Source organism: Mycteria americana, chromosome 5 (assembly GCF_035582795.1).
Source record: "Mycteria americana isolate JAX WOST 10 ecotype Jacksonville Zoo and Gardens chromosome 5, USCA_MyAme_1.0, whole genome shotgun sequence".
Taxonomy (NCBI): domain Eukaryota; kingdom Metazoa; phylum Chordata; class Aves; order Ciconiiformes; family Ciconiidae; genus Mycteria; species Mycteria americana.
Genome location: NC_134369.1, coordinates 60335041 through 60348763, shown reverse-complemented (window position 1 = coordinate 60348763; position 13723 = coordinate 60335041). Strand labels below are relative to the sequence as shown.

The window sequence follows — 13723 nt, the reverse complement described above, 5'->3', positions numbered from 1 at the left end:
TTTTCGTACTGACAGCAGCCATACTGACCTCGGGAAAACTACGAGCTGGAGCACTCGCTGCCTGAGGAGACAGAGACTCCGGGAGATGGGGCACGACCTGTGCTGGATGCTGGGGAGAGATCACATCTGCCCCCCTGGCAGGAGCTCCTCCCTCGGCCCCGCACGTTGCCCTCGCCGCCCGGAGGGCACTTTGCCCGAGGCTCAGCCCGCCGAACCCTCCGGGCCGTACGGCACAGCAGCGGTAAGCGGGATCCCTGGCCGTACATCGCAGCACCGCTTCCGAAGCGCTTACAGCCTTCTGCAACCGCCGAGATAATCTGTCATACGGATTTAGGCACTGACAGTCAAACATGCCAAAAATGTCACCACCCACTCGCATTATCCATCCGGTGAAGGACTAGGAAGCGCCGCATTGCTTAACCTCTCCTCCGCCTTCCACTCGCACAGGAAATCCCAACCCCCCACGGCGTGACACCATCACGGGGGGAACGGCGGGCACCCCCCAGGGCAGCCTCGGCGGGCGCCCTGCCCGCGGCGCTCGGCGCTGCGCATCCCCCGGCCGCCCGCACTCACCTCATCTTCCCGGCGGGGCGCGGCGGCGGCCGGGGCCGGGGCCGGGGCCGGGGGCGGGCGGGCGGGCGGCGGCGGCGGGCGGCGGAGGGGGCTCCGGCGGCGGCGCCGCCCCACTCGCAGCGCCGGGCCCCGCGGCGCTAGCCGGGCAGCGCGGCGGCGGGCAGCCCCTCCGCCGGCCCGGCCATGTTGCTGGCTCCCGCCCGGCTGCGCTGCCTGTGCCTGTGTGTGGGCAGGACAAAGCGCCGCTGCCGCCCGCCCCGCTCCGCTCCGCTCCCACGCGCGGCGGGGCCGCGCCGCCCCCCCGCGCCGCCCCGCCCCGCCCCGCGCAGCCTCCGCCGGGGCGATGGCGGGGGGAGCCTGCCCTGCCCTGCCCTGCCCTGCCGTGCCCGGCCCGGCCCGGCCCTGCCATCTCCCCCCGCGGGCAGCAGCGTGGGGAGCGCAGGTGAGGCAGGGCGGGGGCGCGGGGAGCGGCCGCGCACCGTGCGCGGCACCGGCCGGCGGCTCCGGGCTCCTCCGGGCTCCTCGGCCGGTGCCGGTGCCGGTGCCGGTGCCGGGGCGAGGGCCCGGGGAACCGGGCGTGCCGCGTCCCCGAACCGTTCCCGGCCGAGCAGGGGCAGCGCCGCGGTTGCAGACCTCTCCTCTGCGAAGTGCTGTAGGGTCCCGTATGCCCGCGTTAAAAATCGGTGCTTTAGGGGATGGAAGCGAGGGCAGAAATTGTACTTCCAGCTCCTGCAGCAGGGAAGCTGTGTTTGCTGCTGCTTCACCCTTCCCACTTGCCCCAGATGAGTTTCCCTGCGAGCTCTCTCATCCGCTGTCAGCCGCCTCCGTCCTCCGCACCCACCTTCCTCACCCACCCCGGGGTGCCCTGGGCTTCCTCCTAGCCCTGCTGCTTCTCCCCAGGCACCTCTCCTCCCTGCTCCACATCCCAGCCCTGTCCCTGGCCCTCTGCTCCTCTCCTCCCAGTCACCTCCTGCCAGCTCTCTTGTGCAGCCCGAACCGCACGGTGATGATCTCCACCAGTGGGAACAGCTTCTTTGCAGGTCCAGAGCCTGGAGCTTCCCCTGCCCCTCTCCACATCTCTTTGCCTCTTCCAATGCACCACTCACTAGAAAAAGATGATACTGAAAATGGTATTGCTTGGATATCCTCAAGGATCTGGCACGATGAAGGACTAAATACCCCAGTTGTTTCTCAGGTCTTTCATACGTAGCTCACCACAACTTCTTTGGCAAGAAGTGTGGCAAGAAGAGTCTTTACTCAAGAGTAAAGGCTCTTCAGACTGGCAATCTGTGGGTCCCTCTCCCACAGATCTCTCCCAGTTCTGCATCATTCAGCGCGGACACAAAAAAAAACCCCAACAACCATGTAATCCCACAGCAAGCAGAGGGTTTCCAGGCAGCTAGGATGTGTGTCCACACCGTGTCTGGAACAGAAATGGCTTCTGGCCCTCTCCCTCCCTCCCTCCCTCCCTCCATGTGTCCATGTCCCAATTAACACCGCTCTGATCACTCCCTGAGACCCACCTCCATCCGCACGTGCCGTGATGGGCAAGGGAGCTGTAGCCCCTCGCCCTCTGTGCAGAGGCAGTTTTGGGAGGGTGCAGGGAGCGCAGGTGGGGGAAGGAGGGCTGCGGGGCAGCGCGTACGGCTGGAAAGCTGTGCGGGGTCTCAGGGGAATGTGCCCATGGTGCAGAGCGAGCAGGCTGCGGGACTGTGCTGGAGGATTTCAGGCACGGCAAAGCCTGTGCAGGAGGTATGGAGCGAAGCAGTGGGGGCCATTTGTAACACAGATACTTTACATTTTCATTTCTGTTTCTCTTAAAAGTTAAGGTTTTCATATATTCAGGCCAATACAGCACTTATTTTTACTGTAATAGTAGCCTATGCCACTAGAATAAATGTTGCAAAAATCAAGCCCATAGATTTGATGCCCTAGAGACCTATTTCACCATTGGCTTGTCAAGCCTTGCTGCTGCCTACTGCAGCTCAATACTAAATAAAAATATACTACAACAATAACAGCAACAATAACATGACAGCAACAAAACCCGTAGTAGTAATAATGTGTATGGCTTTTATTCAGGGCCTTGCTTGTTTCTTGGTAGCTAATGCATATCTGATAACTCCTATTTTCAATGATCATTAAGATGTTCAAAAACTAATTGGGGACAGAGTTACTGAAGGGCCAGGGGAAGGGAACCCCCACCCTTTCTGTGCCTCGTTAGCACCGAGCCCAGCTCATGCCTTCCTTGTCCCATAGCAGGTCTGCGCCATCCTCTTCCCAAGTCACCCCACCAATTAATATAAGCTCACTTCTGGCAGAGGAGTTCTCTCCTAAAGAAGCAGCTCCCCCTATTACTAAGGGGCCTCATTTGTTTGAAACTAAAGCTTATAGTCCTTTCTTATAAGCAATTATCCTAAATTTCCTAGAAGGCGCAATATATGTTGTTTGCATAAAGAAACAAGTGTGTGAGTCCATAGGTCTGATATGTAGTCTCCCCCGAGTGACAGTGGCTTGTAGAAACGCATCTATGTAATTTGTGATGGGGTTGCTGAAGGCAGCAAGCTTATGAAGAAATCATGACCAAAAATAAAATCTATTTTCTTATTACTATCATCTGACTAATCCTTTAGAGTGTGGGTCACTGACCAGCACATGCAACATATGGGAGACAGCATAAGGCAAGGAGGATGCTTATTAAACTGGAAAGTTCCACGGTAATTGTACCAGAACTCAAAACATGATTAAAAGAGCAAATTCATTGATAATCTCTTTTTTTAAATGTAATTTCCTTAAGCTAGGTTTATAAGAGGCACAAATCAAATAGGCAAAGAAATGTACATAAATCACAGCCTGGTTAAGACATAAAACCAGAGTATGCAAAAACATCTTCTGCAAAGACTTGTATCTGAGCACATACACCGCACAGCATAAAGGGGCGCCTGATGTTGCAGAGAGACTCCTGAGCCTTTACAAAGAGCTGAAACTACAGCCACCGCGTGCCCCAGCACCGACACATCCAGCCCCCGGCAGCTGCCCCGAAGGGACTGCAAACCACCGGGCAGGGCACGGGGGTGGTTTCCACCACTTGCGGCTCTGTACCTGCACTGCCTCCTGAGAAGAGGTACCGTCCTTGGGCAAGTTGCAACACCTCACTGGCTATAAACTTGTGCAATGTCTACCCTCGCAAAGGGTTGGGAGGCTTAATTGCTCATGAGGTGGTTTGAGAACTGATGCAGAAATGCAGAGTATGTGAGGTTACTGGTCAGTTGTATTGGCTGTTTTATTTACTCTTATATAAAGAAGCAAGAGAGAAAAGGAGAATACATTTTATGTACTGTTACATATGCCAATTTTGCTGGCTACTAACGGCACAGAAATGGGAGAGCAGTGTGAAAAATCTTTGTTGTATCAGAATCCATGAGGCTTCTTCTTCAACCTTCATGGGTTTGAGTGTCCACCAGATCACTGTGTTGATTGAAAGACATGACTGAACTGTGTAATAATTGTTTTGGTGGGACGAATCTTACACTATATTGCTGTCAGAACTATACGTCTTCTAAGAGACTTAAATCGGTTCATTTGTATGAAAAAAAATATATGATCTCAGATCGTAGCCTTGTCAATTCACCTGCTCTTTCCCCAGGGGGAAATCCTGACCCACCAGGGTGTATGTCCATCCTGCTGGCCTCGGTGGCCTTCCCGCTCCCCCTCACAGCTCTCCCTAATTGTGAATCCTCTTGCACGGCCCAACGAAGAGCTGCACCAGAAAACTGCTGTCCCTAGGGTCACGTCTGTCCTGGCTGAGACCTCCTGCACTGCAAACCCTGATGGATCTGCCCCCTCCGTGTCCTGCTGCAACAACTGCCCGGAGGCCTGCTCTCCTTGTCACTTCAGAGATTTCCTGTTAGGAGGAGGAGGAGGAGGAAGATGCCCTTCTTAAACAGTCACACAGCCTGGGGCAACGTCCTCTGTAAATATCCTCATATCAGGAGCTCAAGGTCATCTAGTTGTTTTTCTCAGTGAGTCAATGCCACGGCCAGAGCTACACGCCAGTGCAGTCTCATGGTGATTTTTTTCCCACTGAATTTGTCCAGCTCAGAGTTTTCACTTGAAACTCTCAGGCTTTCCTGCAGGCTTGTCCACAAAAATACCAACCTCTTTTCAAACAGAACAAATGTCCACAATAGCTTGTTTTACACACTGTTTTTGGAAGGCTTTTCCTAAGCATGGAGGATTTAGCCTTGTGAAAATCACCCTTGAGAGGAATTCATTATACCAATTCATTTTCCTATGTCCAGTAATACATATATGCATTTATTCTAAAAAGTTGTTCTTTAGACAGCACTGTGACTCATAACTTTGCCAAAGCTGAAGTTGGGTTCCAGTTGTACCATTTCACGGACACCTCGCTGGGGCAGAGAGAGCACAAGTACCAAATTCAGGCGCAAAGCGACATCCAAAGATTCCCAAAACTCCGAGGGGTTCAGTCCTGGATGTTTGGTTTTCACCCATCACCACGCCCATGTGCTTGGCCACTTAAACATTCCCTGTGATCTTCAGCACCTTTTGGCAAAGGTCTAGGTCCCATCTCTGACGTGTTATGGCAGCCCACAAGACAGCCCTGGTGCGGCACCGGTGGCCAAGGAGCGCACATCAGTCCCCAGCCGCCCGGGCGGGCAGCGCGGCCCACGCTGCAGGGAGAGCCAGAGAAAGGGCTGCGACCGGGGAGTCCCAAAACCCTGCATTTCTTTAGCAACGCTTCGTCCAGACTTGGGGTGAGGAGGAAAAAAGGAGAAGAGGCTGGAACAAAGGACCAAATGGCAGAAGACTCTGGCAGGAGCTGAAGGGAACAAGAGAATGGAGACTCAAGAAAAAGGAGGGAAATACAGAGGTTTGGGATTTTTTTAACAAGAAAAGGAGAGAAAAGGAAATTGGATGAAAAGGGCAAAAATGAGAGGAAAGAATGAAGAAGGGAAAGAAGACAGGAAGGGGGAGCGGTATAGGAAAAGGCAGAGAATAAGTAGGAAAAAATACACCATTGAAACACTTCAATTCTATGTTTTATTCTACTTCCTCAAGTGAAGATGGGGGCCAAGGAAAGGAAGGGTCCAGTTGCGCTCTCAGGATGGTGGTGGGGGATAGTCCTCAGGCCGGTACCTTCTCTCGGAAAGGGAGGAGCCCACTGGCCTTTTCTTTTTCCCGTTATGCCTCAGGAGAGCAGGGTTTACAGTTGTGAGGAAGGCTGGAGCAGGAAGCCGCAGCTTTCGCTTTGCAGGCAGACCCTGGAGACCTGTTATGGTCTTATCTGTTCACGGCCGTTGGTGATATTTCCTTAACAACTTTTACGCACAACTTGAGGAAAAGACACCAGTAAACTGCAAGCACGTAGGTGCCCAGCGTGCAAAAGCCAAACCACTGAGGGTGTTTGCAGAGACCACGCACCCTCCTGCGGTACTCGGAGGTAACCGAGGTCCCACCTCCCCAGCAGCATCCCCAGAGATGTGTCTTCATGCTAGGGTGAGGGCAGAAGAGCAGGAATGGGAAATATAAACACGCCTGACAATTCCAGTTTTCCTTTTAACAAATAGCTTTGGCTTCTTTGAAGAAATACTGCCTCAGCTTGTGGCTTAGCCCCATCTGAGCATTTCCAAAGCCTGTGTTTTGATAACGGCGTATCCCACGTCAGGGGATAACGCAGTGCCCTCGGAGGACAGTCTGTACCTTTGCTGTCTCTTGCAGAGAAGACTGTACTGAGCCAGGCAAGGAGCCGCTTCCTTTTGTTTGTTTTATCATTATTAAAATCCCTTGGTCCCACTATTGCAAGGTCAAGATTGTTTGGGCTTGAGCTTTTTAGAAAGACGCCAGGCTTGTCACGGCGGGGTAGCAAAAGCAGCAGCGTTCTTACCCTAAACTAGTCCGAAAGATCTCGGCACAGAGGCGATGCTGTGCTCATGAAGTCAGAGCTAGTCGGGACTCTCCAGGCTGCTGATCTGCGCGTGGCCAGATTTTCTGCTGAACAGGAGCTGTGCATACGGGAAATGCCAGAGGGCTTTTCACTTAAACTGAGCCTCCTGTCAGCTTGCTCTCCAACTGTTCAAGCCGTAGACAGAGACTCTCAGAGCTCAGCTTCTGCTCTTTTTAGGTGCTGTAAGGAGGCCAAAACACTCGAACCTCTGGCATAATAACCTCCCCTGTGGTTATACACTGATGTCATAAATTCGGAATTATGATGTCAATGAAAGCTGCTGAAAAGGAGAAGCTGGGCAGGAAGGAAGGAGCCCTAAACTGTTGACATTTATCTTAACGAGAAACTGAATCCAGAACGAACAGCCAAGGCAATTGATTTTGTAGAGAGAGGTGTTCTCTTCAGGCTGCCTCAAGCAGACGGCTCCCTCCTCAGCACGTCTCTGCGGTGCGAGAGCAATGCAAGGCAACGACAAATTACAATAATCTAACATGGCTGCAGAACTCATCCAGCCTTTTTAATTTTTGCTTTCTAACCATAATGACTGAACAGCCTGAAGGAGATTTCTTTAGCCTACAACCTAGAATCTGCAGCAAACGTAGCTTGCGTAGCACTGACAGCCAGAATCCACAGAGCAGCTGAATTTGCTTCCCTCTGGCTACATGTTTATTCTAGGTAATTCCACAGGTCAGACTTTAAAAATGTTCATCTCTTAGAAGCTCATGCTGAAAACCTGTTCGCTTGCATGGAGACCCAGAAAACAGGTCGCCATTCTCATGGTTATAACCTCAGCACCTCAGACTAGACCCAAAGAGGCAGCCTTTAAGGTACAGATACGTCCACTACAAATGAATAGATATGTCTAAATTAATTTAATGTAGTTTGTAGATAGCCAAAAGACGGTAAAAACAAACCTGTGCTAAGTTGGGACTGTGGAGCTGGTGGGGAGGAACCACTTTTCATGGAGTCCAAGACCTCAAGTTTTCATAAAAGCACAGACAAAACGCAAAGTCCAAAGAAGCGACCACAGAGCCTGGTGACACTAACAGCGTACAGGCTCTGTCAAAAGGAAGCACCTTCTTACACTTCCACATTTGGCAGGAGATCAAGGGGAACCCACAACGCTGTGAAACATCCTGATTGACAAAGGTACCCCGAGTGGCTTTCACAGATGAGCCCGTCGCTATCACCACTGACAGAAATAAGGTCTACCAAACTTAGTGCTAGATGGCAGCTTTGGCTGAACTGTCCTCAATACCTCCATGTAAATTATCACTTAGTCTTCTGTAATTATTTAATGAATTCAAGGGCCAAAGTTGTTCCATTAAGAAAAATGAAATTGCCGCAGAACTGCATGACTAAGGAGAAACATAAATCTCTCCCAGCAAGAGCATGAACCGCTAATGTACTCACTCATCCGGCAGCCAGCAGCCTCCGTCCAGGAGCAGACGGATCTGGGAGCGATCCTGTCCTTCCCCTCAGGAGTCGGTTATCTCCCATCTTTTGGGCCAGGAGATGCTCTGGCTTGGAGCATCTCTTCTGAAGGGCAGCCTGCTGCAGCACGAGAGCGGCACGGCAGTGGTCGGACCGCTCCAGCCCGGCTATGAATCCCGGCCAGTAATGGAAGAAGAAGATTCCTGTTTAGGCTTCTCGTAAGTCTGTTCTTTTCTCTAGTAATTAAAGTGACATTTTCCCTGCCATCTGTAGGACTCTAGAGGATGCAGTCGACTGATCTGTCAACAGCCCTCGTTCCAGGGACGGAGGAGAAAACACAACAAAAAGACCACCTGCTTCTCTGAGCAGAACCTGAAGTAATGAAAAATGCCAACCCTTGCAAAAAAGGCTCTGTTTGCCCTTGCGAGCTCTTGTCATACAAATAATTTTGAAGGGAAATAATACTGTCTAATATTAAGTCTTTTGAAGAACAAATTTAATCCAAGCATTTCACATGGAAAATATGACCCTGTCTTAATTAGAATAGTAAAAAAATCCATTTTACAAAAATTATTTGCTTCATGAGAGGATTTTTTTAATCAATTAAAATGGTGGGGTGTTTTTAATTCACTAGCATTGAAAAACTATTTACTTTCTCTTACATTTATCTCCTTTCTTTGCTGTTTTTTTTACTTTACTTTAATACAGTGACTGATTTTTGTAGAGCTCATCTGTTGGTAACTGTTAATACCTGTCAGGTTTCAACATCCCATCAAAACCGAGCACTAGCAAAAGTACGTAATAATCATCTTTCAGTTAGTAATTCAAATCATACGTACAGAATTAAGTTGAAAAAGGCTGTAGTTTTGATATACTACAAATATGAATCCTTTAGGAGTAAAATTAATATATGAAAACGGGCAGGAGAGGTAAACAAAATCATGAAAAGCCTCTGCTTGAAAATGGGCGATGATCCTAAAAACCAGATTGAGTCTATGTTTGTTTTATAAGCATATAGAAGAGGGAGGAGGAAGTCTTTTGAAAGCATATGTATTGTTTTCTGAATAATTTAAGACTTAGAGAATAGATATTATCAACTTCAGTAGCTAATCACTTCAAATATCCTGACACAGAAGTGTTACCTGACTACCCATGCTCATCATTTTGGACAAATACGACAGTCATACTGTTGTAGTGACTCTAGGATCACAAAATCCCATTGCTGAACACCGTACAACAGAGAAAAAAAATCCCTACCCTAAAAATATTTTAAAATCTAAGAATGTTTTATACACTACAGGGCTGCCCACAGACAAACGGAGGACAATCGAGAAACAAGACAGTGTTGACTGCCTCCGTACGCTCATGCAAGGAGGGCAGGGAGGAAGGGGCTTAAAGCAGATGATATTGTCCCTCCTATTGATAAGTTCACTCCTATTGGTAAGTCACTCATATTGATAAGTTCAAGTCAAAGAAGCAGCGTGGATACAGATACAGTAAGAAACCAGGAACTCAGCCCCAGAATGATCAGAGAGGTAGTCAGGGCCACTGGTTTCATAAGCAGTTAAGGGCAGCAACATGTGCCAGTAAGGGCTAAGGTGGATGTGGTCCTGGAAGCTGAAGTCACAGAAGAGCAATGCTAGGAACAAAGGGAAGAAAAGCAAGAAACAGGAAATGGAAACTGGAGAAAGTTGGAAGGGAGTAGCTGAATGCTTGGTAGACGACAGCAACACACAAGAGACACAAAGAGATGAGTCTCTTTGAGCAACGCTACACCTGCTGCAGCCAAGATCAGGGGAGGGAAGGAGCAGAAGCCCAGCCGTAACTCCAGCCATGGACTTGAGAACCAGCTTTACGCTCCATGGAAGAACAGGAAAAGACGACTGCTGCAGACACAGTATCAGGTGAAGGAATCAGGTGTAAGAGTCCCGGGTGCTGCTGAGGGAATGAAATACACAAAGATCAGGAATAACTCTTCCTTTCTTTTTTTTTTGTTCTTTTTTTTTCTTTTAAAGCAAAAAAAGAGGACACTCCTGAGAAAACAAATAAATGCAAGAACCAAGGAACAAGGGTAGAAGTGAGGAGAGCTGAAGATTATATATAACAATGGTGAAATTGTGTAGAATTTCCTGGATAAAGAAAGAAGAATCACTTTAACAGTCATCAAACGGCTATTTGGCTCAAGACGTTACCCACCATTTGCCAATTCAGCTAATACGCTTATCAGGTTTTCATAGAGGAACAAAGACACATTTAACAGCAAAAGGTAGAAACAGAGGAGCAGCAGAGGCACAGATGGGATGGGATCGTTGAAAATCCCCTTTGATCAGTAACCCTAGGGATGAACTTGCAGGATTCCTCATGTATTTCTTGTAAGGAATAATAGTTTAAAATGAAGAAGGGGACCACAAATACATTATTACATCCCAAGAGTAGCACCGTGGGAGAAGGATGAAAAGGGAATAAGGCAACACAATTTGCAGCTCCTGTTTTCTCTGTTGCAAGTAATGACAAATCACCTACAATTCTGAAAGCAGAAAACCTGAAAGCACCCTATCTGCAAAAGCAAAAAAAAATTAACAAACAGTGGTTGTTGTGGCATAATCAACCAAGTATCCAGACAAGATGAGAACCTGTCACTTGTGTATTATGACCTTGTAGGATTGGATTAACTCTATAAAGGGTAGGGATATTATGCCTTAGTTTCACACACTTCAAGCAGAGGGAGATTGACATCGCCATCAAAAGAAGTTCTTCCAGTGCTCCTCTGTCTATTTACTACTACTCCACATTGCTCCTGCCTCTGTACAAGCTCAGTACAAGCACTCGTACAGCTGCACAGCTAAACCAGATGAGGAAACTGAGGAAAAGGATTCGCTGTTTTGTAGTAGTTGTTGTTTGCTTGCTTGGCCTTTTTTTTTTTTTTAACCTGGGTCCATCTCCCAGCTGGGTTCTCCCTATGGTCACAATAACTCTTGTGCTGCTGCACGGGATGGGAATAAGCAGCTGGGGGCAAGACCTCTTGCTTCAGTGACAGGGCTAGATAGCGTCAGGTTAAAGTGACCCTGAGACCGTGGCCTTCAAAAGTCTTGCCTGAGGACAAGTTCCTAACACAGAGAAATTGTCAGGAGCTCTTGCCATGTGCGGTGGAATGACAGTCCTCCCCCAGCCGAGTGCTCAGGGATAAGTGGTATGTACTAGGAGGCAGAACCAAGGGAGTTTGTAGGTGAAGGCATGCGGTGTGTCCTGCTTCCCGGCAGGGAAGCTGGAGTTTCACTCTCGTGGTGTGCATTAGGGATCACATTCCCAGGATCATGCTCACGCATGAAATTATGTACCCCCAAAACTAGATTTTATTCCCAAATAGTTTCAAATGCAGCTCTAATTGAGAAATCACAAATGTGTGTCGTTAAGTAAAAGCCTGTCTCTTCTATAAGTATTTCAAGTTGAAACAAAGATATTTTACTAAACAGGAAGAAGGCATTGAAAATTCACTTTAATACATGTTTATTGGTGTCCTGCACTTTCAGTGTAGGAGGTTGGAGATGTAATAAAAAAAGTTTCAAAATTTATTGATTCCATTTCATTTAAATCACTCTAAACAACCAGTGCTTTAGAGTTCAGAGAATTAACGTTTACTGTCCATTACAAGCAAAATTTTAATATTACCTTTTTCGAGTCTGCTTAGAACTCCTCTCTTTTAAAATTCTTCGGATACATTCCTCAAAGTAAACAATACATTTCAATCTGTGTCACAATCAACATTGATAAGGCCTTCTTAACCATTTTATACCACCTCCACTATTACTTCATTGCAAAACACAATCTTATTTCATACTATAAATATCCATCCATGCACAAAACACAGGGGCCAGAAGTTACACATTAATATCTCATGTAGGCTTCCAAGACTTCCTTTACCCTCTGCAGGTTTATGGTACACTTAAAAAGATATCTTTAGACTTGGTCTACTTGGTCTTAAAATACAAATATACAATATCCATAAGCATAAAAAAGTAAAGCTAGATGGCCTTACCATTTGTTATGAACTGCTAAAATCTTATACATGTACAATATAGCATCATGCTGATTAATATACATATTAGTTAAATATATCAACCAATAATGGGGATGTGGCCAAGCTTTTTTGTTTTGTTTTCAAAAAGAAATTGTTCATATACAAGTAAAAAGATTTTTAATTTAAACTCATATGGAATACCTGAACCACATAGACATCTGTAAACCCTGCTGAGATATTCAGGTCAAACTGGGGCATAACCTGCTGATTCACTTGAAAGGGAACACAACTCCTCACGGGTGATACCCAAGGTGTGCTATTCCTAAGAGAATGCAAATTTACCAGCATTCACATTTTTCAGGTCTAGAACACTAATTTTTGCATCTTACATCTCGGTTTATACTTTTTGTATCTATTCAGCATCCTCCATCAGAAACAATTCAGTACCTTGACAACGTCATAGATTTTTCTAAATAAGTAGATATACAGTACAAAGTGTAGATAGTGAAACAAATAAGCACATATATACAGTCTTTGAAAGGCATTTTTGTGACCATTTTAGCAGTGTTTATAGAAAACATTTAAGACAGTCACATTCTGCTGATACCACTGTATTGCAAACTGTCAAGCCACATTTTTTATATTAAACTTGTACTGTATTGTATATTGTACAACAGAAGAGAAAACGATCATTCTTAAGGTGTGACACAATGAAAAAAAAAATCACTAGACTGAGTAAGGTAACCAGCACAGGGCTTAATTTTCCTGAGGTTTGTAAGAATTTTTTAAACAAAAAATCACAGTGACCAGGCTAAACTGCAAACATACTGTTAAGTTTTAAATATACAGTTTATACATAAGTTCTGTGCATGGTCGACTCAACTGTGTATGTTCACACTGACGTTTCCTTTAAATGACTCGCCACTGCATAATACTTGTATCTTTTCCGCCTGTGGAGATGAGATGGGTGTCTTCACACAGAAAATCTACATTAGTTACATGACTACTATGTCCACCGTACACATGGCTTGGAGCCTAGAAAACACCATATTAGTGAGAATATAAACTGTCATAAAAACATATTGTTATAACATTCATACAACAATGAAACCAATGCATCACATCATTCTCAAAGTATTTTAATATTAAATTAAATTTTAAATTTAATTGTAGTCTCAATCAACCTTAAGTAAATCCCTTAGGCATATACATATTCCCTTTTTTTTTTTTTTTTTTTTTTTTACACTTAGGAAAACAACATTTAATGCATTTGTGCAAGTTACAAGAGTAAATTTTTTGAAAATACCTTACCCTAAACTGTGAACATGGATATGAGAAGAGATGTACTTTGCCAAAATCATCCCCTGTTGACAGCAGTTTTCTCCCATGTGATCGACAGACAGCGTTGATATCTGTTCCATCTGAACCTTCAGGCCATACACCTGAAACACAGAGGGACTAATTAAAGGTTTTTATAATGGAAATAAAAGTGACAGCTTAAGTTTTTGTTAAAATATTAATAAAGGATTACTCGTTTTAAAAAAAAGTGAAAAGATAAAACTATAAAAATAACAGCAGCTGAGTCAGTATGCGTACTTCAGTACCAGCAAAAGATCACATCCCAATAGGAAATCAAGCACATAAACAAATACTTTATTTCCTCTAGTCAGGGAAGTGCTTTTTACTATGAAAAAAAGAATTCTGCTGAATTACGGTCATGTCTCTGAGCC

At 46.4% G+C, this 13723-nt stretch overlaps 1 protein-coding gene across 5 annotated transcripts in view; it reads right to left on the bottom strand.

The window, feature by feature from the left end:
- Positions 1-11465: 11465 nt before the first annotated feature.
- The window catches only part of EML1 (EMAP like 1), a 132202-nt gene continuing 129944 nt past the window's right edge, over positions 11466-13723 (bottom strand). For all 5 annotated transcript variants that reach the window (XM_075503572.1, XM_075503570.1, XM_075503571.1 and 2 more), the window contains 2 exons: positions 13305-13435; positions 11466-13028 (listed from right to left, as the gene is read on the bottom strand). In XM_075503572.1, the coding sequence (XP_075359687.1) occupies positions 12903-13028; positions 13305-13435 (257 nt within the window). In that variant the 3' untranslated portion in view covers positions 11466-12902. The remainder of the gene's footprint in view (positions 13029-13304; positions 13436-13723) is intronic.